General features: G+C 44.2%; 1 protein-coding gene across 1 annotated transcript in view; it reads right to left on the bottom strand.

Moving 5' to 3' along the window:
• Ttc8 (tetratricopeptide repeat domain 8) overlaps positions 1-26,882 on the bottom strand; it is a 52,857-nt gene that overhangs the window by 2,547 nt on the left and 23,428 nt on the right. Inside the window, exons 7-13 of the mRNA XM_032908255.1 lie at positions 22,059-22,144; positions 17,417-17,504; positions 15,067-15,177; positions 5,568-5,707; positions 4,079-4,253; positions 3,623-3,745; positions 456-539 (exon numbers count right to left, since the gene is read on the bottom strand). Coding sequence (XP_032764146.1) covers positions 456-539; positions 3,623-3,745; positions 4,079-4,253; positions 5,568-5,707; positions 15,067-15,177; positions 17,417-17,504; positions 22,059-22,144 — 807 coding nt within the window. The remainder of the gene's footprint in view (positions 1-455; positions 540-3,622; positions 3,746-4,078; positions 4,254-5,567; positions 5,708-15,066; positions 15,178-17,416; positions 17,505-22,058; positions 22,145-26,882) is intronic.

Here is a 26,882-nt window from a genome sequence, read left to right as displayed (position 1 = left end):
AATATTAGCAGATACCTTCCTCATAATGCTCACAACCAAACAGCGTCCGTGATTGCTAATTCATGACAACCTTGGGAAAGGTGTGGTGGAAATCTGATCCACAGATGACACACAGGGTTCCCTGGCTGTAAAAGTCAACCATAAATCCTTCCTGAACCAGGAATTATCTAACAAGTGTTTCTTTAGTGATTAAATGTGATATTTTAAAACACAGAGATTTCTTCTGCAATTTATACTGGTGTTTCAGTCAATACACAGTGATAAAGTTTATTACATAATCTCCTGAAGTGAAGATATTTGTGATAACAATTTTTAAAAAGTCATTTCTTTCAGATTAAAAAAAAATCAACCTTCTGTTCAGAAAGATAAGGTTTAAAATGTTGTATTCAATCTGTATTTTTTTAAACCAAGAAAGATCAAGAATGTGTCAGATGACTAATAAAGAAAAAAAATACCTTATCAGAGACGGTTGCGAAATTAAAATGTGGTTCATACATATGGGGTGCCAAGGACGATGCGGTTTGTAAGAGTGCGCGTGCCTGCGGGAAGAAGAGAGAGTGTGCGCGTATCAGCACTGCATCTGAGTCCTTTAAGTTACAGCAAAACCCTGGGACGGGACCTTGAAATGATCCCGTGGAAATACAGATGACATTCTCAAAAGTATAATGACGTAATGAACACAGCTTCCTACAGACACACAGCGAAATTATAGTAGCAATGCACACATCAAGAGAGGGAATAAGAGAACTGAAATTTTAGAGTAGATGTTATTTGAGAGCCTCTCTTCATAAAGTGTGCACTTCAGTATGATACACAGTTTGAAATATAACCTTCTCAATGCTTAAAACAAGTCTTCTTGGTGGTGATCAACTTGGAAGCTCTGAGTATGTATTTCCTGATAATGACTTAAAACCAACACATGTCCAAGTGCAGAGTTCTGTAGAGGGTGAGAGCCAGCAAGCACTTGCTATCCTGCTGCTCGGTTTGCTAATTGAAATAGCAACAAGAAGTGACAAGCCTTTTTAAAGAACTGTCCTAGGTAGGGCTGCTATTGCTGGGATAAAACGCCATGACCAAAAGCAAACTGGGGAGGAAAGGGTTTAGTTGGCTTATACTTCAAATCCTAGTCCATCACGGAAGGACGCAGGTAGGAACTCAGCAGGGTAGAGACCTGGTGGGAGGAGCTGAAGCAGACACCATGCACGGACTCTGCTTACTGGCCTGCTCCCCATGGCTTGCTTAGCCAGGGCCACCAGCCCAGGGATGGCACCACACACAATGGACTGAGCCTCTCCCATCAATCATTAATGAAGAAGACGCCCCACAGCTGATCATCTGGAGGTATTAAGTGAGGTCCCCTCCTTTCATATGACTCTAGCTTATGTCAAGCTGACATAAAACGAGCCAGCTCAAAGCATAACGATTAAGATTACATTTCACAGGATCGTGTTGTGCAGACTATGGAGTAAGAGGAGATGCTCACATGTGCACCACCATTCATATGAAGCCACTGGACACCTCTCCCCAAACTGTGAACTTGTATCCATGACCTTGAGGACAATTTCATTCGTTTTTTTAGAAATGGAAAAAAGAGGACACTGATTCATATAATACAGTAGAAACTAGATTTTTCTATTAATATTAAACTGATTCATATCAATATTAATATGAATATTAAACTTTTAAACACACTTGAAATCAGTGGACTGGCAAGATGGCTCCACAGGGAAGGACACTTGCTACCTGGTAACCTGAGCTTGATCCCCAGAACCCAGAGGGTAAACAGAAGGAAGGGGAGAACCAGCTCCCACATGTCTTCTGACCTCTACCTGTGTGCCATGGAATGTGTACATTCTTGAGCACGCGCACACACACACACACACACACACACACACACACACACACACACACACACACACAGCCCCACAGTGTTGAAGTTACAGATGCATGCTGCAATGGTGGGCTGGAGATGTGAACCTGGATTCTCATGCTTGCATGAGCACTTTACTGACTGAGCCATCTCCCCAGCCCCTCCGGGAACACTGACTTAGACTTCCTATGCGCCAGTGCTGTTTCTGGTGCAGAGAATAAGAAGTTACATAACACATGAGGTTTCTCTTTCAAACGGCCTGCATTCTCCACACACCACTCATTATCTGGTAAAAGGAGAAGAACACACCCTGCAGTATGCTGGGCCTGAGAGCTTTTGTGCCTTGAGGGCTTTTGTTTAGACTGATGTTGGATAGTCTTTGTAAGGAGATGGCACTTAAGAAACTCGTCATGGGAAGACCCAGGGTCAAAGGCCTGAAGGGAGACAAATCACTGTGTGTCTGTAGGGCAGCAGGATAGCTCGTGCACCTGAAGCCAGTGAGGAAAGATCACAGGGATGGGGTCTCATAGAGACCAGAATATAGGAGCCACGCAGGCCACAGCAGGAAGCCTGGGTTTTAGTCCCAATGCAAGTAGATGGAATTGGAGGACTTCAGCAAAGCAGTAATAAGATAATGCTGTCTTACAAGAAAGCCCAGAGGAGGGTGTGCTGCTGTAAAGTAACTCTGTCATTTCAGGGGCTCACTGATGAAGATGCTCACCCTTGCTTAGAACTCTGGCTGGCTGCTTCAACCCAGCCTTTCTGGCTCAAACTCCTAAGCTGACTGATTCAATCTGGCTTCTCTCAGCTTTACATGGAATTGCTCTGCTTGGCTTCAAACTAACTCAGGCAATTTGTTCTAATCATCCTTTTATTCTCTGGCTTCAGTTGACCTGTATGAACTCAGGAACAAACTCATCCCCACACTGCAGTTACTGCACTGACCCCAGTTGACTGACCTAACTCTACCTTCGCTGCTCTTAGATAGCTTTTCTCCTAAGTGTTGGGTGCATCCTATCTCTGACTCATTCTGCCAAATCTTTCTCTGATTTGTCACCTTGTCTGCCCCTCAATTAAATGTTTGGACTAAAGGATTAAAGGTGTGTACTAGTGAATCTGCATTCCGGCCAGATCACACTGATCTAGAATGTCTTTGGATGTGATCAGCCCATCTGTGTTGTTGGATTACAATTCCTCTACTGCTACTGCTTTACTCACTCACTCACTCACTCACTCACTCACTCACTCACTCACTCACTATTAAGTCATTCAGTAGCTTCCCTGGTGTTGGGGGGCAGGGGCCCATAGCTCAGTTAGCAAAGTGTCCCAGAAGGAAGACCAGCTCAGAGGCACCTGGGATAGTTTAGGAGAGAGAGGAACATGGGGTAGAGAAGAAGGACCATGGTGAGCTGGGCTAACAAGGCTGACGGATAATGTGGGTGCCAGGGATGGAAAGGTGGCCACTAGGGTGTTGACAGGAACAGCTAAAGTATAGATGGGAGATGGTGCACTGCAGGCAATGAAGCCAAGGGGGTGGACATTATTCCCATTAAGTCAAATGTCTAACTCTAGCCTCAGAGAGGGGAAGTGACTTGGCCAAGGCCACACAGCTAGTACTTGACAGAGGTGGGATTCAGGCCCAGGCCTGTAAGACTCTAGAGCTACACATAACATTCTAGAGCATAACACACGACAGCTACGCTTTCCTTTGAAGGAAGCCACTGTCTGCTGTAACAGTGGCAGTTTTCTGACCTGTTCAATGTGACCCTTCCGCATCTCCAGCACGGCTAGGTTGTTGTAGGCCTCAGCATGGTGGTTGTTGTGGACCAGGGCCAGCCTGAAGCACTGGTGGGCCAGGTTTGTATCTCCTATTCCCTGCAAAGGAAAGCACATGTTTATACACATGAGGCCACAGCCTTCCCACTGCCACGGCCTCCCTCATTTTGCATGGTACACTTCCTAGGTACACGGAGAGAAGAAAGGCCAAGCACAGCAGCGAAGCGTGCTCCGTGCATGGATTTACCTTGAGGATATACAAGACTCCCACAAACCTCTAAATTGTCTGTTGGAGTTATAGTATCTAAGGATTTCCTCACAGGAGCATACGGTAACTTTATCTGTAATGGGAAACACGCACACACGCACACACACACACACACACACACACACACACACGCACACGCACGCACACACACACACACTACATACCACTGCAATGTGCCCCAGGTTGTACCAGACGTCAGCGGCCTCTTCCTCGTTTTCGGCCAGGGAAAGGGCACGCTCGAATGAGGTCAGAGTCATGTCGTACTGCTGGGCGTAGAAGCAGCAGAGCCCCAGGTTGTTGAAAAGCTGGCAGTTGTAAACTCCCATCTGCAGGAGGCGCCTTTCCAAGGAGGAGCACAACATTTGCTATCAGACTAACTTTATAAATGGAAACATTTTTTTAAAAGTTAGAAATGAATTCATTTAGGACCTTTAACACAAGCATATCAGGAAATGTTTACAAGATCAGAAAAGTATTTATTTGATTGTATTCCAAAAGATTTATTAGAAAGAAAGTAAAATGGTCACAGAGAGTAAAGTTTGCATGTGTTACTTCAGAGGCCTCCGTGCCTTCAGGGAGTTCCCTGAGGCCTGCTCCAGCCCTGAGGAACGGGCTCCCCATTTACCACTAGGCCTGCAGTTGCACCCTGGACTCTGCTGTCTGTGCTGCACGGTACATGGGAGCCAGTGGGTCTCTGCCACAGGAGATGTCCCTGCAGGTGGCTCTCTGTGCCCCCCACTAGCTTTCCCACGGCAGCTCAGGAGCCCCACTTTGCTTCTACATGTCAATTAATCCCACAGTTCAGACGCACAAAGGAGAAGCCAGCTCAGCGGCTGTGAGAAGCCCATGACCCACCTTGGGGATGGAGAGTACAGCCAGCTGCATGTGCACTGGATGGCATCTCTGTATTTTATGTTCCCAGCATGTGTTTGGGAAGGACTTGTCAGCTGTCAATCTACCCTTATGTATTGCAAGGGCTGAAATCACAGGGTAAAAGTGAACCTCAGGGCCAGAGGGATGGCTTAGTGGGTAAAGGTGCCTGTCTCCAAGCCTGATGGCCTGCTTTTGATCCCCAGGACTCACATCTTTTGCCCTTCACAAATATGGCCTGGTATATACACCCTCCTAGGCATTCACATAAATAAAGAGTGGATGTTTGAAAACGCATTTTAGAAACCACATTCGGAATAAAATGTGCTTAAACAGGACCAGCGACCACAATTGTCTTAAGACTTGGAAAAAGCTGAAATACCGCACAAAGCAGGTGACCCTGCTTTAGTCTTCCTCGGGGTTCTGAACACAGAGTAGCTGCAAGTCCCTTCCTGCTTCAGCCTCACCACCTTTAGGCATTGTGGTTTTAAGAGGCAGTGACAAAGAGAAATCGTTTAAGTAGCTATTCAGCTTTTGCTGTTTCTTGATGAGTAGTAAGCACCCACCCTGAACTGAGAGCTTGGCCATGCAGGTAAGTTTCTCCGGGGTGCCAGCCCACACACCCCAAGTACCGAGTACCCCTTGAATCCTCAGAAAGCAGCCAAGAGATCCATTCCTAGAACTACACCCTTGTGGCCTATGGAGACTGCATAATTTGTCTGCATTTTCCTTGAAACCTCACTGTTTCAACAACTTTTCCTGTGGATGCAATGTAAGGCCCACCTGTAAAACCGGAGGGCAACCTCTGGCTGGTCAGAATAAAAGTGGTTGCTTCCAATGCAGGCAATGGCTTCCACGTGAGTATTGTCTTGTTTGAGAACCTCTTTGTAGTATTCTGCTGCGGACGAACTGTTGTTCATTTCCTGTTCCCCATCCAGAGAGAAGAGCAACGTTTTAGTAACACTGGACAAGGACCTGCTTCTTTCTTTTTTCCAGACCGATTTAAGCTCATTCATTCAACAAATATTTATTTCGAGTCTACCATATGTCAGACTCTGTTCTAGATGGCAGGGACAAAATACGAAGGAAAGCATGAAGTCATCGTCCCCAAGGAGGTGACAGCTGGTGGAGAAGACAAACAAATGAGTCAGTATGAGACACAATGTCAGGGACGGATGAGCAATGTAAAGAAACAGAGTGGGGTGAGTGGAGAGCAAGGGAGGCAGGGTTGCCTGCTAATGGTCACCTTGGAAGAGGCCCTGTCTGACAGAGAGGCAAATGAAATGAGGTGTCACAGCCAGCATCTGTGGGGACAGCTTCACCTGGCAGAGACCGAGCACACAAGCCTACAGTGAGAACACTCAGGAGAAACACCTCCAAGTGAGTCTGAAAGGGGCAGTGCCCTGGAGACCAGAGCAGCAGCAGGGCCTTCAGAGGCTATGGGGAGAGCCTCGGACTTCATGCAGAGTGGAGAGAGCATCAGGGATTAGAAACAGAGGCACATCACAATCATACTGCATCGTGTCTAAGAGATCACCCGTGGCTGACTGTAAGGCATCCAGATGTGGAGAACAAGACAGAAGAAAGATCAGGTCTAGGAGAGAAATGGAAGCAACCCAGACCAAGTTTAGAAATACCTAGTAGGTAAAACCCAAAAGACCCTCTGTACTTACTGTATACATCTGTAAAAATGGTGGTGATCACAGATAAAGGTCTCTATTGCTCTGACTTACAAAAGCCAGGTTTGCAGAAAGAAGCCAACACAAATGAGCCTTTAGATGACCTTTAGTAGGGGAGACGTCATGGTGACGAGGGACAGTTGAGGCAAAGTCACTCTTGGGAGAGCATCGGGAGAGACTGCACCATCCACAGGCAGTGTAATACACTACTAAAGGGAGGCCTTTAGTTTCCCCAAGGGAGCTCCATGAGGAGAAATGCCCAACAAGCACAGCACGCCGAGGGGCCTGAGGAAAAGAACCCTCAGTTTCCAAGGACAAAGGTGGTTCCTGACTCGTAACAGGTTCTTGGAGTGGGATGGGGTGGGCAAGCTCCAGTGCTTGAGACCTAAGCTGGCCTGCCCTGCATTCCAGGAGACACAAGAAAGGAAGGCACTAGATAAACGTACACGATTCATGGTTGTCCTAGGGACTATGGGGAAGGGAGGCTGGGCTTGCTCACAGCAGCAGTGGAAGGGAGGGGACTGAGTTCCCTGTCATTTAGGTCACTTTGTCAGCTCTGTCCCAGAGCTGAGAGGGGTGTGGCCTGAGTTTCATGGTGGAACAGCTAGTGGGCCTGGGATCTAACACTAATTTTATTAAAATTTGAGGTATAATCTTACCATGTTGCCCACTCTGGGCTTGAGCTAACCCCCTCTCTCATCGTCCTTAATAGCTGGACTACAGGCAAATGTCAGCACATCTGGCAACAAATGTAATTAATAAAGGTCACCACCGCTTAAATCTACCTCATGGACCAGTGAAACTTTGCTTATGTCTAACTTCGCACAGATCTCTTCTGCCTCTCAAGTCACATGACAGTCACTATCATCCACACACTTGTTCTTTTCATGGACTCTGATTTATGTTAGGTTTGGATCACCACACAGTGCTTCTAAACACAGGACTTGTTTTAGATACAAGATTCTCTAGACCAGGATGGCACCCTAGACCACATTTGCATACTATATACATGTAAAAGAATATGTAAAGTAAGTTCTTTCACATGTGGAGTCAAATTCTTCCAAGTCCTCTTTTCACTTGGTCATCCCTGTCCAGGTTTCTCAAAACAGTACTATCTGTGTACTTGGTGCTTTATTTTTAAAATTTTATTAATAATTCCACGTTTGTTTATGCAGCCTTGACAGGCACATAGTATAGAATGAGCATCTCAGGCCAATGCACACATCTGTGGCCTTATCTACTTCTCATCTCTTTGAGATGAAGACAGTTAAGATCTTCTGCAATGCTCCTTAAAAGTGCTCCCCACCACTGCCCAGGATTGGCTTCCAAGCTCCTGACAGTTTTTGCAATGTTGATGCCTGTGCTTCCCGGCTCTAACCAGCAGGTGTCAACAAAAGCTTTCAGGCAACAATGAGAGATAATTACCATGTTCACCATGTTGGCTAATTGGAATAATTGCCAGGTTCTCACAAGAGCTGCAGATGAGAAAAACTACACAACAGCTGCTATTTGGCTACAAGGATCAAAAGAAACTGTGGTATATATAAATGCAATGGAATATTATTTAGCCATTAAGAAGACAAAATTATGCCGTTTGCAGGAAAACAGGTGGAGATCATCATGTTAAGGAAAAGAAGCCAGGCCCAGAAAGACAGGCATGTTTCTCTCTGTACTTAGAAAAGACTTGAAAGAGAAGAGAAGAAAGACAATTAGCAGGAAGGAGGAGAGAAGACATAAGAGAATGACACAGGGTGGTAAATAAGATCAAAGTTCATGATATAAACACATGAGCATGGCATGATGAAACCCGTTACTCTGCACAGTGACTTCACGGTAATGAAAGGAAACGCGCTATGTGATGTAGGAGGTCAGAGATGTTTAAATGTGAAAATGGGCTTCCTGTGTCTCTATGCCTGTGTGTGTGCGTCTGTTGTACTGTATGTGTATTATGTGTAGAGATGCATTACACGCACATGTATGGACATGCACATGGAGGCTGAGGGTCAACTTTAGCTGTCGTTCTTCAAGCACCAGCCACTATGGATTTGAGACAGGGCAGCTCATTGGCCTGGGAGTCCCAGTTACGCCCACTAATGCACTGCTCTTTCTCGGTGAAGTGTCACTGCCAACCACAGCACGTGTTCTGTCTTGCGTGGACTATTTGTGTACACATTTGGCTGTGTCCAGATGTCAATGCTGGGTGACTCCCTCTATTGCTCTTGTTTTTAAAAAAATGGTGGCCATCAAGTTCTGGAAAATTCAGGGCACTACCTCCCTGGTGCCGGGACTGTATGTGCACACCATGTTTCGGCACTTTCTGACCAAAACAGACATTTGCATTATTGTTTTTCTTTATACACAGTGTGTTTCATTGTCACATAAATCACAAATTACCCAGGCCTTTTGGGTGAACCCTGGTTTCTTTGCATTTTTAACAAAAAGAGCAGGGTATAAAATCTGCACGCCATGGTGGAAAATTCCCAGAAGTAAAACCACCCAAAGAAGACCCAGGTTTGCAACCGGGTTCGCAGTCTCGGTAAACGTAAACGATTCCAGGTGGGCAGCAGCACACGCTTCCACAACAGTGTGCACACGCTGAGTCTGCTTCCTCACGCCCTTGACAGCCTCGGTTCCGTGAAGTTCTTCACCTCCGCCAATCCAATCAAGGGGAAGGTGGCGCATGGCTGGATATCGTTTAATTCTGACGGGCATTGGGCATTTAATATATGAGACATCGTACGTGCGTCTCCGTGAGCTGCCAACTTGTGACCTTTGTCTATTGTCTGAGCTAGCCTGCCTTTTGCCCTTTCGTTACTGGCATTCTGTGCGGCTACAACAGAACAGCACATGCTGGTTTATAATGAACAGGAGAATATTCGGCTCTGTCCGGGAGGCTGTGGGGCTCAAGGTCAAGAGGTGATATCCTGTGAGGACCAGCATACCCACCTGATAGTCACATGTTACCTGTCACCTGTCCCAGACTTGACAGGCATTTGCACTGGTTAATATTTCAACCTTCTAGTTTGATCTTAATTAAATTTTAATTTTTATATAGAATTTTTTTTCGGGATCACAGAGTTCCTCCTGTCTCTGGCTTCCCAGTGCTGGGATTAAAGGCGTGCACCCTGTGCTTGGCTTTGATATGGAGGAAATCTTTATAGGAAAGAAAGTTTTCAAATATCAGTCTGCTGTTGTGGCTTTATGAATTGGTATTATTTAAGAAGATTCTCTTCATGTAAGAAAGAGCACTGGAGGACATGAGTTCCATTCCCAGCACCCAGATGATGGCTCACAAGAGGATCTGAAACCCTTTTCTGTCCATGTGCATCAATTATGAACTGTGGTGTACAGACTTAGGTGCAGGCAAGAACACTCATAAACATAAAAATAACTAAATTAAAAAAAAAGATTTTCCTCATTCTAATTTATACAAATAATAGGAATTATCTAGATCGGGTTATCCTGGGATGTCTGTGTAGACTATTGCTATAGGGATAACCCAGTCCACTGTGGGAAGCATCATTCCCTAGGCATGGGTCCTTACCAGTAAAAAAGAAGAAAGCTAGATGGAGCAAGCAAAGCTGTGTTTGTTCTCTGCTTTTTCTTATAGGTAGCTGCTTGACTTCCTGCCTTGACTTCCCCTTGGTGATGAGTTTGAAACTGGGATTGTAAACTGAACGACTTCTTCTCTAAGTTGTTTTTGTCAGGATATTTTATCATAGCAACAAGAATGAAACTAGAATAGTGTCATGTTTTGAGGCTTTAACTCTTTTTAAAATCTGGGACTTTAGAGGTGGCTTGCTCAGTAAGTTCTTGTTGCAGAACACTGAGGCCCTGAGTTCAATCCCCAGAAACCACATGGAAAAGGCAAACATGGTGCAAGTGAGTGCAGTGCAAGTGCTGAGGAGATGGATGCCCAGGGCGTGTTAGCCAGTCAGGCTAGCATTAGCCAGGTCGATGGATGCTAAGGATTGACGGTAAGGTTGACCACTGGCTTCACACACATGTACGTACATGTATACAACTAGGCATACAATTTAAATATGGCTAAAATAATTCTTTAGTACAAAAAAATATTTGCTCTATTTTTAAACTATTTAATTAATAATCTAATAACCCAACTGACATAACAGCCAGTGTTTGTCACATCCCAAATTTTCATATGGACTCTCTTTTGTTCCTTAAATTTGTTCCTGAATCAGAACTGGTTAAATCATAATAGTTCTAAAATAGACTTTAATAACATATCCTTAAAATAACATTTCCATACATATAAATATCACCTCCAGAGTGTAATACACTTAATATTAGTGACTTTTAAAGTGGTTATTTCTGAGCCAATTCGTGAAGCATGAACTACACCTACAGTTGAATCATTTGAAGTAAAATTGCAAACTGAGGAAGAACATGAACACTGGCGTGGTTCTGCTCTGAGAAGCCAAAGTGTGTGTGCGAACATAAAAGCCTGTGTCCTGCTTTCCAGGACTTAAACTGCAGCAGGAAAGAGGCCGGCCCTACCCCTCTCACATAGATGCCCAAGGCGATTTTCACACACAATAAAGTGGAAAGGGCATAAGAATAACATTTCCAGCTAAGAACACTTGAAAGGAGGGCCTTTCTATTAAAATGCCTTAAAAAAAAATCAAAAGCATCAAAAAGTTCAACAACAACAAACAAACAAACAAAAAAAAAAACATGATCTCAGCAAGTGTCTGTAAGAAACACAGGGAAGTCGAGGCAGTTTGACGTATTCAGCACAAAATAGAGCACCCAGACCCACGGCAAAATGATCTCAGCAACAGGAAACGAACAAAGAAACGGAAGAGACCCCCAGAGAAAAGCGAAGTCCTCAGAGAGAACGCAGTGTAGCTGCAAACTAAGGACTTGGCTAATTGTCTCTCAAACCACCGTTACACAGAGAAAAGGAATCCTCCAGAAGTCTTGCTTTGGCATGTAAGGAAAGGAAATTAATTGTAATGTCAAGGGGGCGATACCCCGTGTAACCGTTTCTAGCCTACACTGTCACAGCCGCCGCCGCCAGTGGGCTGCTTTCCTCTCCCTATCTTTCTCCCACTGCTGCAGACTCCACTGAGGAACGAAGGGCAGAATGTAGCTGCTGAAAAACTGTAATCTATAGGACCACTGGGAATGGAGGTACACAGGGGCAATCCCAGCACTCCAGGGAGCCTGACGCAAAGGGAAAACACCAATCTGTTCCAGAGCCATGGCTCCTCCCAGCCTGAGCAACAGTGTCTGCAACAGACAGGCGGAGACAGAATTCTTCTGAAAAGCAACTGCACATAAAGATGTCAACAGTTTCCTCGCTCTCTCTGCCAGCACCTTCTGTCAAAAAGAGAGGGATAAAGGGTCTGGGAGATGCAGAGAGCAGGTCCAATGGTCTAATCACCACCCGAAGGTCACCACCATTGGCAGCAGCAAGAATTCCCCCAGCTTCAGAAGGTGACTCTATTTTGTTTTCTTTCTAAGCATCTTGGTCAAAGGTCTGTTCATATTCCATTTATTTAAGGTCACAAGTAAAGATAAAAAAATATTGGCAGTGTTTCTTTGGATGGGTCAAAGTCTTCTTTGTATGTATGTAGTAAAGTTATGTTTCAAAAAGAAAACTTTTTTTAGACAATTTGAAAAGTATTTATTTTCATTCAAAATGTAATTCCTTGGTAGGGGATGGTAGCCTATCCCTGTATCCCCGGACTAGAGAGGCTGAGGGAGAGTATCACCCCATGTTCAAAGGCAACTTGTCCTACATTGTAAGTTTAAGGTCAGTCTGGTCCCTGTTTCAAGAAATAAAACCAGGGCTGGAGAGATGGCCCAGCAGTTAAGAGCACAGAATGCTCTTCCAGAGGTCCCGAGTTCAATTCCCAACAACCACATGGTGGCTCACAACCATCTGTAGTGGGGTCCGATGCCCTCTTCTGGTGTGTCTGAAGATAGCTATAGTGTACTCACATACATAAAAATAAATAAATCTTAAAAAAAAAGAAAGAAAGAAAGAAAGAAAACCAAACAACACACAGAATTCATGTTCCTCATACGAAATTTGAAAAATATGGAAAGTCTAAGAAAACAAAAGTCATTCACATGCCATTGCCTAGACATAGCAACCCTCAATCAATCTCTTCCACTTTTTTTAACCAATATTACAAGTTAGTGTTTTCCAATGAATTCATAAAAAATAGGGATGTGCTTGCCTAATATCATATTAAAAGTTCTAAGAAACCTTTAAAGTCAAATATCAAAAACTACATATATAGATGATTATTTTATTTATAAAAATATATTTAAGAGAATCTATGGACAAAGTCTTAAAACTTAGAGTGGCTACTATCAAACTATCTTATAAAGTAATACATTCCTATTCACCACTGTCAAACAGAAATTACATTTTATTCATAGTAGTACATCCATTCATAGTAATACATCCACTCACAGATATACCTAGGAATACATGTATGCAGGAAAGAGTTAACAGAAGACCTGAGATTGCTATTCTTAGAGAGGTATGCACTGGGGAACTCAGCTGATTCCTAATCTCATATAAATTTTCCCCAGATGACAAGAGTACCTTGCTAATGTGACACTGTTTGTACCATGTGGCTTGTGCTGATACCTGGTAATTGTACAAGAGTCTGAAAAACCTGGCACATGATCGGCATGTGGTGTCCACACAGTCTCTGATAAGATTCCTGGTAGACAACAGTCTGCAGGAGCTGTCACAACTTGTTGCTGGGAGAATTAAGTGTGCTCCTTGTGTTGTGACTCTACTCTGCAGCAAAGCTCATTAAGACACAGGATGTTCTCAACAGAGATGAAACATTTTATCCTGCAGGGAAGCTTATTAAGCTCAAGAAGGAAACAATTCAAAGGCTTCAGGAAGTCCCTGAAACTGACCAAATGCATTAGCTTCTCTCATTCTCCAAGTGTACATATATACACTGTAAGAACTTCTGAGAAACATTCTTAGACAAGCTGAGCTGCCTAGGAGAGACTCAGGCAATGAGTCAGGCAAGCAAACACCAGTCCAGCTGCCTAAGAAAAGCAAAGATCAGCTGAGCTATCTTGGAAGAGCCCAACCAAGAGCTGCCTGCCGCAGGTCTCCAACCTGTTGAGCTGCCTGGCTGCAGGCTGATAGTAGACTCTAGGTTTCCAGCCTTTGTGAGCTACACCCATGCTGCTGTGGGCCGTGGTCATGCAACAGTCTTTGAGTCATTCCTGTCCCTGTAAGTAACCCTTCACCTAGACTCCTGTAGATAACCCCAATAAAACCCACTGGTTCCCCAGTGAACTAGACTGTTGGGGAGAGGGAAGCAAGGGGGGGAGGGTTGGGAGGGGAACACCCATAAGGAAGGGGAAGGGGAGGGGGATGTTTGCCCGGAAACCGGGAAAGGGAATAACACTCGAAATGTATATAAGAAATACTCAAGTTAATAATAATAAAAAAAAAAAAAACCCACTGGTTCCCCAGTGTGGATGTTGGTGTCATCCATCCTTTGTCTGTCATTGATGCCCGAGCTAGGATAAGCAGGTGTTCATTTCCATCTCTGCAAGCAGGGTCATGTAAACTCCACCAGCAGAGGCCTTTTGGAAGCTCATCCCTCTGAACTTTGCCCAGGAGCCTTTTCCCTCTACTGATTTTGTTTTGTATCTTTTTCACACTAACACAAGGTTCCTTGGGAGCCCGTTGCATGCTGTGTTTTGGGAGTCTTCCTAAAGCACTGAATTTTAGCCTGGCTTGGTAACTACCAGCACAGCCTCTTTCTGGAAGTAATCACAAAATATCCACTGGAGGACAAGGAAGAATGAAAAGATGATGAGTTATGTCATACTTGAGAATGGAGAGAGGCAGCCTAGCTGCCTACCCATCCCCATCAATCAAATAGTAACTAAAAATCCTAGTTGTTAGGCCAGCAAGGAATATGAAAGGAAAACAGTTCTTAAGGCATCGGTTTTAAGATCAACATGGCAGAGCAGACAGAAAAGTTTTCAGCTGTAAAGGGAAAGCAGGGGTAGGACTGCCTGACCCAGCCTCGGGGTCACTGTGATAGATACTACAGGAATTAGCAGGGAAGAGAGCTCAATGGGAACTTTCTACGGTATCTGAGAACATGAATCTAAAGCCAGTAAGAGTAAGTATGAGCTCTAACTGTGAAGGCAATCCTGATAAGGCACACCTACCAGGCGCCACTAGAAAACTAGGGAAGTGTAGCTAGTATGAGACTGGGAAGAGGCTGGACGAATAGGCTAGTGGAGAGCTCAAGCCATATGAAGTGGGAAAACTGATATCTGATGTTACAGATCTGGGAAAGGATTTAAGTGTGCTGAGATAACAGGCTACCCATACAGGAGAAATAAGTTAAATTCCTGTCTTGTATCATTGACCTCTGGGTGTCTAAAATATTTCATTATAAAAACCAAGTTGAATTAAACAACACACAGCAAAATCTCTCCTTATACTGCTGAATCATGGCCAACGATCTTAATTTTATAAACTGTGCTTTCTACTAGCACCCCAAGGGCCTATGAGCTTTTTAAAGTAGCACATAACCTCAATTTCATACCAACTTTTAAAATAATGTGAACCTTACCTCGTAGATCCTGGCAATTCCACAAAGCAGGGTCACCTCTCCTGGAAACTTATCTAAGCCTTGTTTGAATAGATTTAAAGCAGTCACAGGTTGATCCAATATGATATAAACCTAAAAGCAAGTTGTACTTCAATAAGATTATGGGTTCTTAAAATAACAGCATTTCCATGACAAAATTTAATTATTGATTAGAAAAAAATTGTCTCCCAGAAATTACAGTAAGAATTTTCCATGAACATAATTACATTCTAATAATGACTTCGCAGTTTATCTGCACATGGTGTGTACATAAAGTTTATCATCCCAAGGAATGTTTACTGTGGGTTTATTATTGTCACACAGACTGGGTGACAACAAAAAAGGGTTTGGGAGTATCTCACCCCTGCCCACATCAATCCTCCCCGAAAGTCCTTTCCTGATACTCATATCTTTTTGTTTTGTTTCTTGGCCCACTGAGTTCAACTGGGGTAATGTGCACGGTAAGGGTTCCGAGCTACCTACTGGAGCCTGCTGGGCTCACCAATGGACGGACACACAGCTGAAGACAGAGACTGTCTCTTCCCTACAGCAGCCAAAGTTCAGGAGGATGAAGGTCCCTTCTTCCACCAACAATTGACCGATTTTAAGCTTGTTCTTATACAGGTACCCCTGACTGCTGTAAGATCCTGATAGCAATGGCCGGTCATGCCCAGAGGACAGCAGTTCACAGCCTACCCTTCCCTTCCAGTTCTTATGCTCGTTCCTTCTGCTCAAAGATCACTTCTTTGTTGTTGTTGTTATTCATTTTTTTTCACTTTACAACCCTTCCTCCACTCCCAGCACCCCATCATTCAAGTCCAACCCCATTCTCCTTAGAAGGGAAGCCCCCCCACCCCCCCCCCGTCTGGGTGTTGACCCTTCCACTCCCACTCCCCCACCCCCAGGCCACACATCAAGTTGCAAAGCACACTTCTTGGAAATCTTTTGCAGATAATTCAAGATAAACTGCCACTTTATTAAGTCTTTTCTTTCAAAGTGTCCGTGATAAGACTCAGGAAGTGTTTTGATTCCAATAAGGTTGGATAAGGTAGAACTTCCCTTCTCTGAAATATTTTACCCCAGAAGTACTCTTAATTTCTGATTTCGGGGGTATTCTGGAGTATGTGGATATGAATAACCAGACACCTTGGGAATGGAACCCAAGTGTAAACATGAAATTCGTTGGGGTTTGTTTCTTTGTTTCTATTTTTGTTTTATATGTATGTCTGCACATCATGTGTGTGCCTGGTAACCTTGGAGACCAGAAGAAGGTTCTTGGAACTGGAGTTCAGATGGCTATGAGCCATCAAGTGGTTGTTGGGTCTCAGGCCTGGGTCCTCTGGAAGAGAGACCAGTGCTTCAACTGCTGAACCAGCTCTCCAGACCTCTGGCTGAGTTTTTTCCATCTACATGTAAGGCAGTTTTACACAGTAACTTTAGTGCACCTGTGTTTTAACTGTGACACACCCGATGATATCAGGTATGAGATTTAAATCAGGTGAAATTGTAACATCACGTTGGCATTCAATAAATTCAGATTCAGGACCGTTTCAGATTTCAGATATTCAGTTTAGGAATGTCCTATCTGAATTGAAAAACTCTAGGTGGCCCTTGCACCGGACCAACAGGTGACACTATGTGGCACAATGGACTTGCTGTTAGCAGCCCAGTGGCACTGAAAACATGACCCCTGACAGTCTCATCTTCCTTAGCAGCACAAAGGAAAGTAGAAAATGTATCCTGTAGTTACTGCACAGATTAAATTAATCTGTCTTTACTAATAAACCTGCTGCAATGTCCCCTACTGAATCATACACAATAAAGAAGAAATAAGACCTGAGGCTGAGTGAGTAACTAATGCCCCACAGAACAGTCTATGAAATGGCCTATTCTTAGAGCAGGGTTTGATAGCGCATGCCTGAAATCTCAGCTACCCTGGAATCTGAGGCAGGAGGATGCTGAGCTCAAAGTATGTTTGGACTATAGAGAGCGATCCTGTTCTGAAAACAGAGGGGTCCTGTTCTCTACAACCTGCTCAGGGTTGGAACAAAACAGACTGCAGACAATGCCTCTCGGTTGCCCACAGGGTGGTGAGTCTGTGCTGCTTGCTTTTATCCTACTGAACAATCTGTCCAAGGGATTTTCTGCTTTCTCCACAGCCATCAACTCCCTGTGCTGTGGGTGCTATCCATATGTTATCTTTCACTTGCTATAAAAAGTAACTCTGAACGTATTGACTTGCCAAATATTCTAGAAGGAACTGGCAACTTTCCCCCATGCAATGGCCAGCACCTTAAGACAGTTTTCACTCAAATTAAGAATATTTACTTACTTTTGCCAGATAGAGAAATGTATCTACCATTTCCTGCTGCTTCAGGGCTGATTTGAACTGTTTCTCTGCTTCACGGTACATTCCTAACCTAGGAAGAGCCATACGAAAAGTTAGCCATTTCCTTATATCCAAAATATACAAAGAACTCAAGAAGTTAGACTGCAGGGAGACAAATAACCCTATTAAAAAATGGGGTTCAGAGCTAAACAAAGAATTCACAGATGTGGAATGCTGAATGGCTGAGAAACACCTAAAGAAATGTTCAACATCTTTAGTCATAAGGGAAATGCAAATCAAAACAACCCTGAGATTTCACTTCACACCAGTGAGAATGGCTAAGATCAAAAACTCAGGTGACAGCAAATGCTGGCGAGGATGCGGAGAAAGAGGAACACTCCTCCATTGTTGGTGGGATTGCAGACTGGTACAACCATTCTGGAAATCAGTCTGGAGGTTCCTCAGAAAATTGGACATTGAACTGCCTGAGGACCCAGCTATACCTCTCTTGGGCATATACCCAAAAGATGCCCCAACATATAACAAAGACACGTGCTCCACTATGTTCATAGCAGCCTTATTTATAATAGCCAGAAGCCGGAAAGAACCCAGATGCCCTTCAACAGAGGAATGGATACAGAAAATGTGGTACATCTACACAATGGATTACTACTCAGTTATCAAAAACAATGACTTTATGAAATTCATAGGCAAATGGATGGAACTGGAAAATATCATCCTGAGTGAGGTAACCCAATCACAGAAAAACACATATGGTGTGCACTCATTGATAAGTGGCTATTAGCCCAAATGCTTGAATTACCCTAGATGCCTAGAACAAATGAAACTCAAGACGGATAATCAAAATGTGAATGCTTCACTCCTTCTTTAAAAGGAGAACAAGAATACCCTTGGCAGGGAAGAGAGAGGCAAAGATTAAAACAGACACAGAAGGAACACCCATTCAGAGCCTGCCCCATATGTGTGGCCCATACATATACAGCCATCCAATTAGACAAGATGGATGAAGCAAAGAAGTGCAGGCCGACAGGAGCCGGATGTAGATCTCTCCTGAGAGACACAGCCAGAATACAGCAAATACATAGGCGAATGCCAGCAGCAAACCACTGAACTGAGAACAGGACCCCCATTGAAGGAATCAGAGAAAGAACTGGAAGAACTTGAAGGAGCTCGAGACCCCTTACGAACAACAATGCCAAGCAACCAGAGCTTCCAGAGACTAAGCCACTACCTAAAGACTATACATGGACTGACCCTGGACTCTGACTCTGACCTCATAGGTAGCAATGAATATTCTAGTAAGAGCACCAGTGGAAGGGGAAGCCCTGGGTCCTGCCAAGACTGAACCCCCAGTGAACGTGATTGTTGGGGGGAGGGCGGCAATGGGGGGGGGGAGGGGGAGGGGAACACCCATAAAGAAGGGGAGGGGGAGGGGTTAGGGGGATGTTGGCCCAGAAACTGGGAAAGGGAATAACACTTGAAATATAAATAAGAAATACTCAAGTTAATAAAAAAAAAAAAAAAGTTAGCCATTCAATTGAAGAACCAACGCTCCAGCATTTGTTTCACGCCCTGAGGATATGAACAGACACGGCTCGTCCTAGAGCAAGCACAGACCAAAGCAGGCGATGCTGTACCTGCCGATAGTCACGTGTATGTTAACAAAGCTGGCAAAGCCGCCTGTCTCCCACAGTCATGAGCTTTCTATGCTTCTCATGGTGTAAAGACTGCAGCCTGGTTGCAGTAGGACGAGAGCTGTCTGTCAGCGAGGTCACATCAGTTCACCACCGTGAGAGCTTACGACCAGCTGCACATATGGCAAGTGACCTGAATAAATGTGGAGCGGCCACTTCACCGGGAGAACTGGAAGATGGCATTTCCTTGCAAACATCTCCTTCCCTGAGACACTCACAGCACCCTTTTCGCCATTTTTGTAAAAACAAGCGCCACTTGCATTCTATAGCTAAATCATCATTCTTCTACAAATCTTGTTTTCCTTTGCCCTTAGTGGACTGCCTCCTCTGTGAATCTGAAACAGGCCTAAGTAGCTGCCCTGATGTCCGTGTCCACCTCTGTGGCCCAGGGAGCTTTGTCACCACCAGGACAGTCACTGAAACACACAACGGCTTTCATTCAACTTGCCCTTGGTTGACCAGCTATGCTTCTTACCAACTATGCATTCCTAGCACTCTAAAAGCTGCTTAGATGTTATATTTTGCAAAATAAACAGAAACATATTTAGAGTGTGCTTTGTTGTACTAATTTCATGGAAAGGCTGGGAAGAATAGCTCTGATCATTTTTCAAGATGCCAGATTCAAGCACTGATACACTAGCAGCTACTGGAAAGTGAACAAAGGTCAGTGAGAATCACTTAGACACCGGAGTGAGTCAAGAAAATTGTGGATGGGAATTCCACAGGCAGATAAGGTTTGTGCTGTGTTGTCCAAGGCTCTAGGAGCTACGACGTCATCAGCACACAGGCAGGAAGGTGAACAGCATGTAAGTTATCTAGTTTAACCGAGAAGGACATAACAGTGAGAGTTATGAACACAGTGAATAGTGAGAGTGAATAGTGGGGAAGCTGGGAGACTGGGACAAAAGCATGGGACTGCATTATTCCTAACAATCCACATGGAGAACCATCAGGAATCTAACCGCAGCTGCCTGTGCACAGTTCCCCTAGACATACTCAGGAAGGGTTGATGAGAGACTGGGGGCAGAAAACCCAGGGAAGAAGTCACTGTAAGAACTCAACAACAAATATTAAAATTCCCAGAAGTGAATCAGTGGTTCTCAACCTGAGGGGTCATGACCCCTCTGGCAGTAAAATGATCCTTTAACAGGGGTCACAGATCAGATATCCTACATATCAGATATTTACATTATGATTAATAACAGTAGCAAAATTATAGTTATGAGGTAGCAATGGAAGTAACTGTATGGTTGGGGTCCCCACAACATGAAGGACTGGATTAAAGGGTCTCGGCATGAGGAAGGTTGAGAACACTGAGAGAATGACAATAAAATGTCCAGCATTAGGGTCCTGGAGAGGGTCAGGAGTGCAGAGTAGGGTCAGTAGAACTTAGGTGTGGGATGAGGAGGCTGAGGCAACTTCATCCCCTAACTGCATTCCCTAACAAGGCACCTTTGCTCTTTCAGGTGATGTCATAGGTCTTCCTCTGGGCTCTCATGTGCCGCTGGGCTCTTGCTTTCATAATAATGGCAATCACCACGACACTTCTTGTTGTCTGGCTCGGTATTTGAAAGTGTGGACAATCTAACCAATCTTTAGAGTCCCACTTCACAGTAGCTGCTCGTTAAATATTGGCTAAGTGGATGAATGAACCAAAGAGGGAACAGAATACACAGCAGAGGTGTTCTGGAGAGCAGAACAACACTGTAATATGATAAAACGCACTCATTTGAGAGACGGTACAATCACATCAGCCGCATTGTATGTATGGGCAGCAGAAAGAGTCCAAGTTACGCTTTCCTTTCATTATTAACCATGTCTGAAGAGTTTGTATGGAAGCTCAAGACATTAAAACTGTCTTTAAGAATTAAACGCATCAGATTTTAATGTTATAATGATCTCATACTATCTTCTAGTACAAAACACTTTTCAATTTGTGAGTGAGAAAAAAATAATTCAGAGTTTTATGTGAGATACCTAAATGGAAAGTAATCTTAATTTCCACAGCATCGACAAGCACGCTTTTAGTCCATTTTCTTCCTTTTCCTCACAGCTGGTCTAGAAATGTCGATGGCTGTTCACGATAACCGGAGCCAAGCTTGATGTGTAATAATAAAGCCAGTTTACCATGATAGCACGTGAGTGCTCACATTTTCCATCTGTCCCTCCGGTTCTGAAAAGTATCCGCACATCGGCAGCAAGTCTCAGACTGTACTTGTTGCTAATAGTCATAAAACGAGTTACGACTTCGCTGTCTGTTTTCTTTCAGATATACTTAAGCATTAAGCACATTTACAAATACCCAGGTCCTAGAAGAACAAGAAGGATTGTGGAAGTAGGAGCTGACTGTGGTAGACTGATGGTAGTCCTGGCACTCCAAAGTCTGAGGCAGGAGGATCATGAGAGCAAGGCCAGCCTGGCCTACATAGTGACACCCTGTCTTAACTAAATAAAGTATTAATAAGAGGATCAGAGCCAGGAAATGGGGCTGAAAGTCTTGCTGTATCACGTCAGCTCTATGAATTTGGACCACGAGCTTCACATTGGGCGAGGCCCAACCTCTCTCGACTGAGCAGCTGTCCTGAGTCCTGAGTGAGGTGAGGCAAGGCAGACAAGTGGGCTCCTATGTGTAGCGTGTCCTATAGATGCGAGGCCTTTGTGTGAGTGAGGAACTGAGCGCCAGGAGGACTGACTGTCAGGAACACACTGAGTTCTAGTCCCAGGTCTACCATGACCTGGGCTCCGGCCTCCGCTCCCTTGTGTGAGTTCTCAGGGCGCTCAGTGCTGTCATGTGACTGTTCAGAAACTGTTTGCTGAAATAAGCCCAAGTTGTCACTGCTTCACGAGGAAAGGTTTTTTTTATTCCATTCTCATATTTGATGCAAAAATATTTCCACTTTTAAGACTTTCACAGATAATGAAGACTTTACCTGTAGTAACATTTTCCAATCTGTACCTTCCACCACCAGTCCTTGTACTGAGAATACTCCGTGGAAAGGGATGCCAAGTCCAAAGCCTTTGAAAACAATTCATTTTCAATTATGATTTGCTTCTCTAACAGCAAACAGGCAGGAAGGGGAATAATGAAATAAACTAGATAATTAGCATCCATCCAAACACACATTAGACATTAGATAGAAACTCAAGTTGCCCAAGTTTCCAGATGGCCCCAGCAATTTCCCCTAAATAATCAGTTCCAGGCCAGAGGGCTGACAGCACAGATTGGAGACCTTGATCGAGGGCAAGCAGACACACAACATATCAGAATACAATTTTAGTATACAAGGCACAAAGCTGAAATTCTAAACGCTACGATTTTTACTCCCTTTGTATCTATTCTCTAAAGATTGAGAATGCCTCAAAATTTAGTGGTGTCAAGCTTTCTGTATGTAAGATGAATCTACTCGAAGTCCCCATTTTAAACATAGATGTAGAAAGAGAGGGAGGGAGGAAGGAGTCAGAAAGGGGGTTTGGAAGGGCAGGTTTGGAAAGGGGGTTTGGAAGTCATTGCTTAGGGTGGAGTAGTTGCTTCAGAAGCATGGCCAACCCTAGGATCAGTTTCTAGTCACACCGGAGGAGGAGCTAGACGCCGCCGGCTTGCTTAAGGCCTTCAGTGGGTAAAGTGCTTGCTATGCAGGCATGAAGACATGAACGCAGATCCCAGCCCCTATGAAAAGCTGTGTGTGGTGCCATGTACCTGTAACCTCCATGCTGAGGAGTCCAGACGTGAATTCAGAACAAGAAAAAAAAAAGCTCTGGAGAAAGGGATGGCAGAGAAGAGGCAAAGAAGATCTGGGTAACAGTATCGGGTAACCACTGCCTTCGAGGACCACAGCTCAATGGCCCTGGCACTGCTTTACCTCTACACTTCATATCTCACATCTTCTTTGAAGGATATTTCTCTCTCTCTCTCTCTCTCTCTCTCTCTCTCTCTCTCTCTCTCTCTGTGTGTGTGTGTGTGTGTGTGTGTGTGTGTGTGTGTGTGTGTGTGTGTGTGTGTGCACGCCTGCAGGGGTCAGAGGCATCAGATTCCCGGCCTTGGAGTTACAGGTCATTGTGCACTTCAGATGTGGCTGCTGGGCACAGAAACTAAAGTTATCAGCAAGATCAGCAGCTCTTCACCCCTGAGCCATCTTTCTGCCACAATCCCATATGGTTTTATCTTTTTCTTTCCAGTGTTTTTACATGGACAGAAGAGATAACTAATCAAGAATTGGGATTCTTGGGGTTGGGGATTTAGCTCAGGTGAGAGCACTTGCCTAGCAAGCGCAAGGCCCTGGGTTCGGTCCCCAGCTCCAAAAAAAAAGAAGAAAAAAAAAAAGAATGGGGATTCTTATGGAGAGGAAGTAGAAAACCTTTTGACAAAGGAGAAAAAGAACAATTTGAAGTTCACAGAAATCCAAACGTTCAATAAAGACTCCAAGAACAGAATTATTAGCTATTAGTTAAATGAGAATTCTGATTTGTAATTCTTGTCTTCTCACTGTTGGAACTCTCTCATTCTGGAGTCAGTGTTAACATACCCACCGTAGCCAGCAGTTGCACTAATGAACACTCAGATGTGCGGTCCTATTATCTCAAGGATGCAGCCCCTATTACTGTCCTCCTTAACATCGGCTCTCTTCTGAAATGAGTGCCAGAAAAGTCCCCTCAACCTCCTCTTGCAAAAATTAATTACTCTTCCTTGTGTTCTCCATCTCTCCTGCTCCAGGGGAGACCTCTAAATATGCAAACTACTTATCTAGGAATGGCTCACCATGCTGAGCCTCTAATGGACCTAAAAAAGATCAACATCTCTGCTTGAATGCCATGGCAATGAAAAGCAAGCCACAGATGATTATACTGTCGTGTGCTTGTTTTTCTTTTCCCCCTCTAGCCAGAATAAAAGTAAAGACAAAAAATAAGAGAGAAGTAGGACTTCTGGCAGCATTTTCTCTGGAAACGTGGAAACTGTTTTCAGAGGGCTCTGTTCAGGCTGGCATTGTAAACGTCTACACATAGTAACTTTGATTCATTCTTAGGACCTTTCCCAGCAAATAGATCACATTCACCACCATGTTTAATATAAACAGACCTTCTATGTTTTTAGAAAAAGCTTCTGTTTAACTGTTTCTTATGTACCCTGACTTCCTAAGGTTGGACTCAGTGCTTATAAGAGGTATATGGCTGAGTTTGCCCTCAGATACAGTCCTGAATCAAGTCTGGTATGGAGGAACCAGAGGTTACTGTTACTCCCATTACTGTACATATACATTGCCGAGACAATAAAAATGGGAGGAAAAGGTCATATCTTAGCAGTTCTCCTTTACACGAGGCTTGGGCTGAAGTAGACAAGAACACTTCCGATGACTCCAGAAGGCCCCTGTGACCCCCTAGGGGAGACCTTTGGTGGTCAGTTGAATGAGACTGTTCCCATAGGCTCATGTCCCCAGTTGGTGGCACTGTTTGAGGAGGTTTAGAAGGTGTGGCCTTGTTGGAGGAAGCTGTCACTAGGGCTGGCTTTGAGATTTTAAAGATTCATGCCATTTCCAATTGCTCCCTCTGCTCTGTGCTTGAGGTCAGGGTAAGAGTTCCCAGCATCCCATTCTACCTGACATGCTTGCTTGCTACCGCCCATCAACATCACACACTCCACCTCTCTGGAACCATGAGTCAAAATAAACTGTTTCTCCGGTGGGTTGCCTCGGTCATAGTGTTTTGTCGCAGCCACACTGTCTTTCCATCTCCACTGTTCTGGAATGTCACTGTGCTCACAGAGGTGCTCAGGGATGACTTACGTAGGTTATTAACCAGAGCCCTTGCTTCTGACTGGTGTGGAAAGAGTTTAAGAACCAAATAATTCCTACTCACAGTCCAGAGCTACTAGCATTTAAAGTATTTTATGTAGTAGTATAAGACCTGTATTTCTTTAAAATTCTAAATTCTCTCTCTCTCTCTCTCTCTCTCTCTCTCTCTCTCTCTCTCTCTCTCTCTCTGTGTGTGTGTGTGTGTGTGTGTGTGTGTGTGTGTGTATGAATTTATGTATCTCTGTTTATATAAGTACATGTGGAAGTCAGAGGACAGACCTGGTTGTCATTCTGCAGATGCCATCTACCTCATTTTTTTTTTTTTTGACACAGAGTAGCTCATTGAAACTTGTCAAGCAGACTAGACTGGGGCCAGCAAGTACTCCAGGGATTCCCCAGGATTGGACTTATAAGCCTGGGGCTCCATGCCGAGCTTTTTATATATTGGTCATAGGGGCTGAACTCAGATACTCATGCTTGCACGGCAAGCACCTTTTGGACAGAGCTATCTCATCTAAGAATCTAATTACATTGAAGAATCCTTGCAGCTCCAAGGCAGCCATTCTCTGGAACCTGCACCAGCCATGCCCCTGGGCACACAGCACATGCTGCAGATCTCAGAAGGACTGCTACCCTCTAGCCCCACTCCTTGGGACCCTCTCTGGGCAGCCTACAGCCATATCTCAGAAGACTCTTCATGTACTTACAATAAATGCTACTCTCAGCCTTAATCAGGGAAGCCTCTTTTTCCAGTGAATAGTGGTAAATACAGAATCTGATGGCTACGAAGAGTGCTGAGAAACATGATGTACAAGTGACAGCCCTGAACAAAACATATATATATATATATATATATATATATATATATATATATATATGCTTTCTAAGGCTCAGGGAACATTGTGGAAAGGATGGATATGGGGAAGAACTGTAAGACAGGGAAAAGGGCTGCAAAGGCCATGTCCTGGGCAAGTCACAGTCCTTGCAATCCCAGCCTCACAGTAGCTGCAGATACCTTGCTCTGTCTGTACAAGAACACAAACAGCGATAGGCAGGTATGGATGAATGTATTTCAGGGGACCCTACTCCTCATTGCTGAACTATTCACTACTGACAAAGGGAGGGAGAGAGAGTCATTGCCTCAGCTGTATACCCACTGGTAACCCCTATCAGATGCCAGTGGGGAGTCTGACCCCAGTAACTACAAAGAGAGTCTGGGGTAAAAGAGACAGATCACACACACACACACACACACACACAGACACACACACACACACACACACACACACACACACACACACACACACGTCATGAATCTAGCAAAGGGGCTGTAGAGATGAGAGAAGGCTGACAGGGATGAGAGGGAGAGAAGAGGGAATAATCAGAATACATTATGTACATATGAAAACAAGTGAGTGTGGTGGTTTGAATACAGATGCCCCCATAGCATCCATGCTCATAGATCGGAATGCTTGATCATTAGGGAGTGGAACTACTTGAGGAGGATTAGGAGGTGTGGCCTTGTTAAGGAAATGTGTCATGGGGGTAGGGTTTGGGGTTTCAAGGGTCCAAGCCAGGCCTAATCTCTCTCTCTCTTCTTGCTGCTGGCTGATCCAAATGCAAACCTCTCAGCTCCTTCTCCAGCACCTGTCTGCCTGTGTGCTGCCACACTTCCTGCCATGATGATAATGGACTGAACCTCTGACACTGTAAGCCAGCTCCAACTAAATGCTGTCTTTTATGAGAGTTTCCACAGTCACGGTGTTCCTTCACAGCCATAGAAATGAACAATTATTTTAAAATAATATTCTAACAGCTATATTAAATACCATTTACTATTAATAATATGTATTTAATATAAAGTCATCAAGTGTCACTTTTTAAAGCCACAGGTTTATTGAAGTCCAACTGTAGAAGGAACTTTGGCAAATATGGACAATGTAGTCTGTGGACATGTCCAAACACTAA

The sequence above is a fragment of the Rattus rattus genome, chromosome 7 (genome assembly GCF_011064425.1).
Source record: "Rattus rattus isolate New Zealand chromosome 7, Rrattus_CSIRO_v1, whole genome shotgun sequence".
Classification (NCBI taxonomy): domain Eukaryota; kingdom Metazoa; phylum Chordata; class Mammalia; order Rodentia; family Muridae; genus Rattus; species Rattus rattus.
This window is presented reverse-complemented; position numbering and strand designations above follow the sequence as displayed.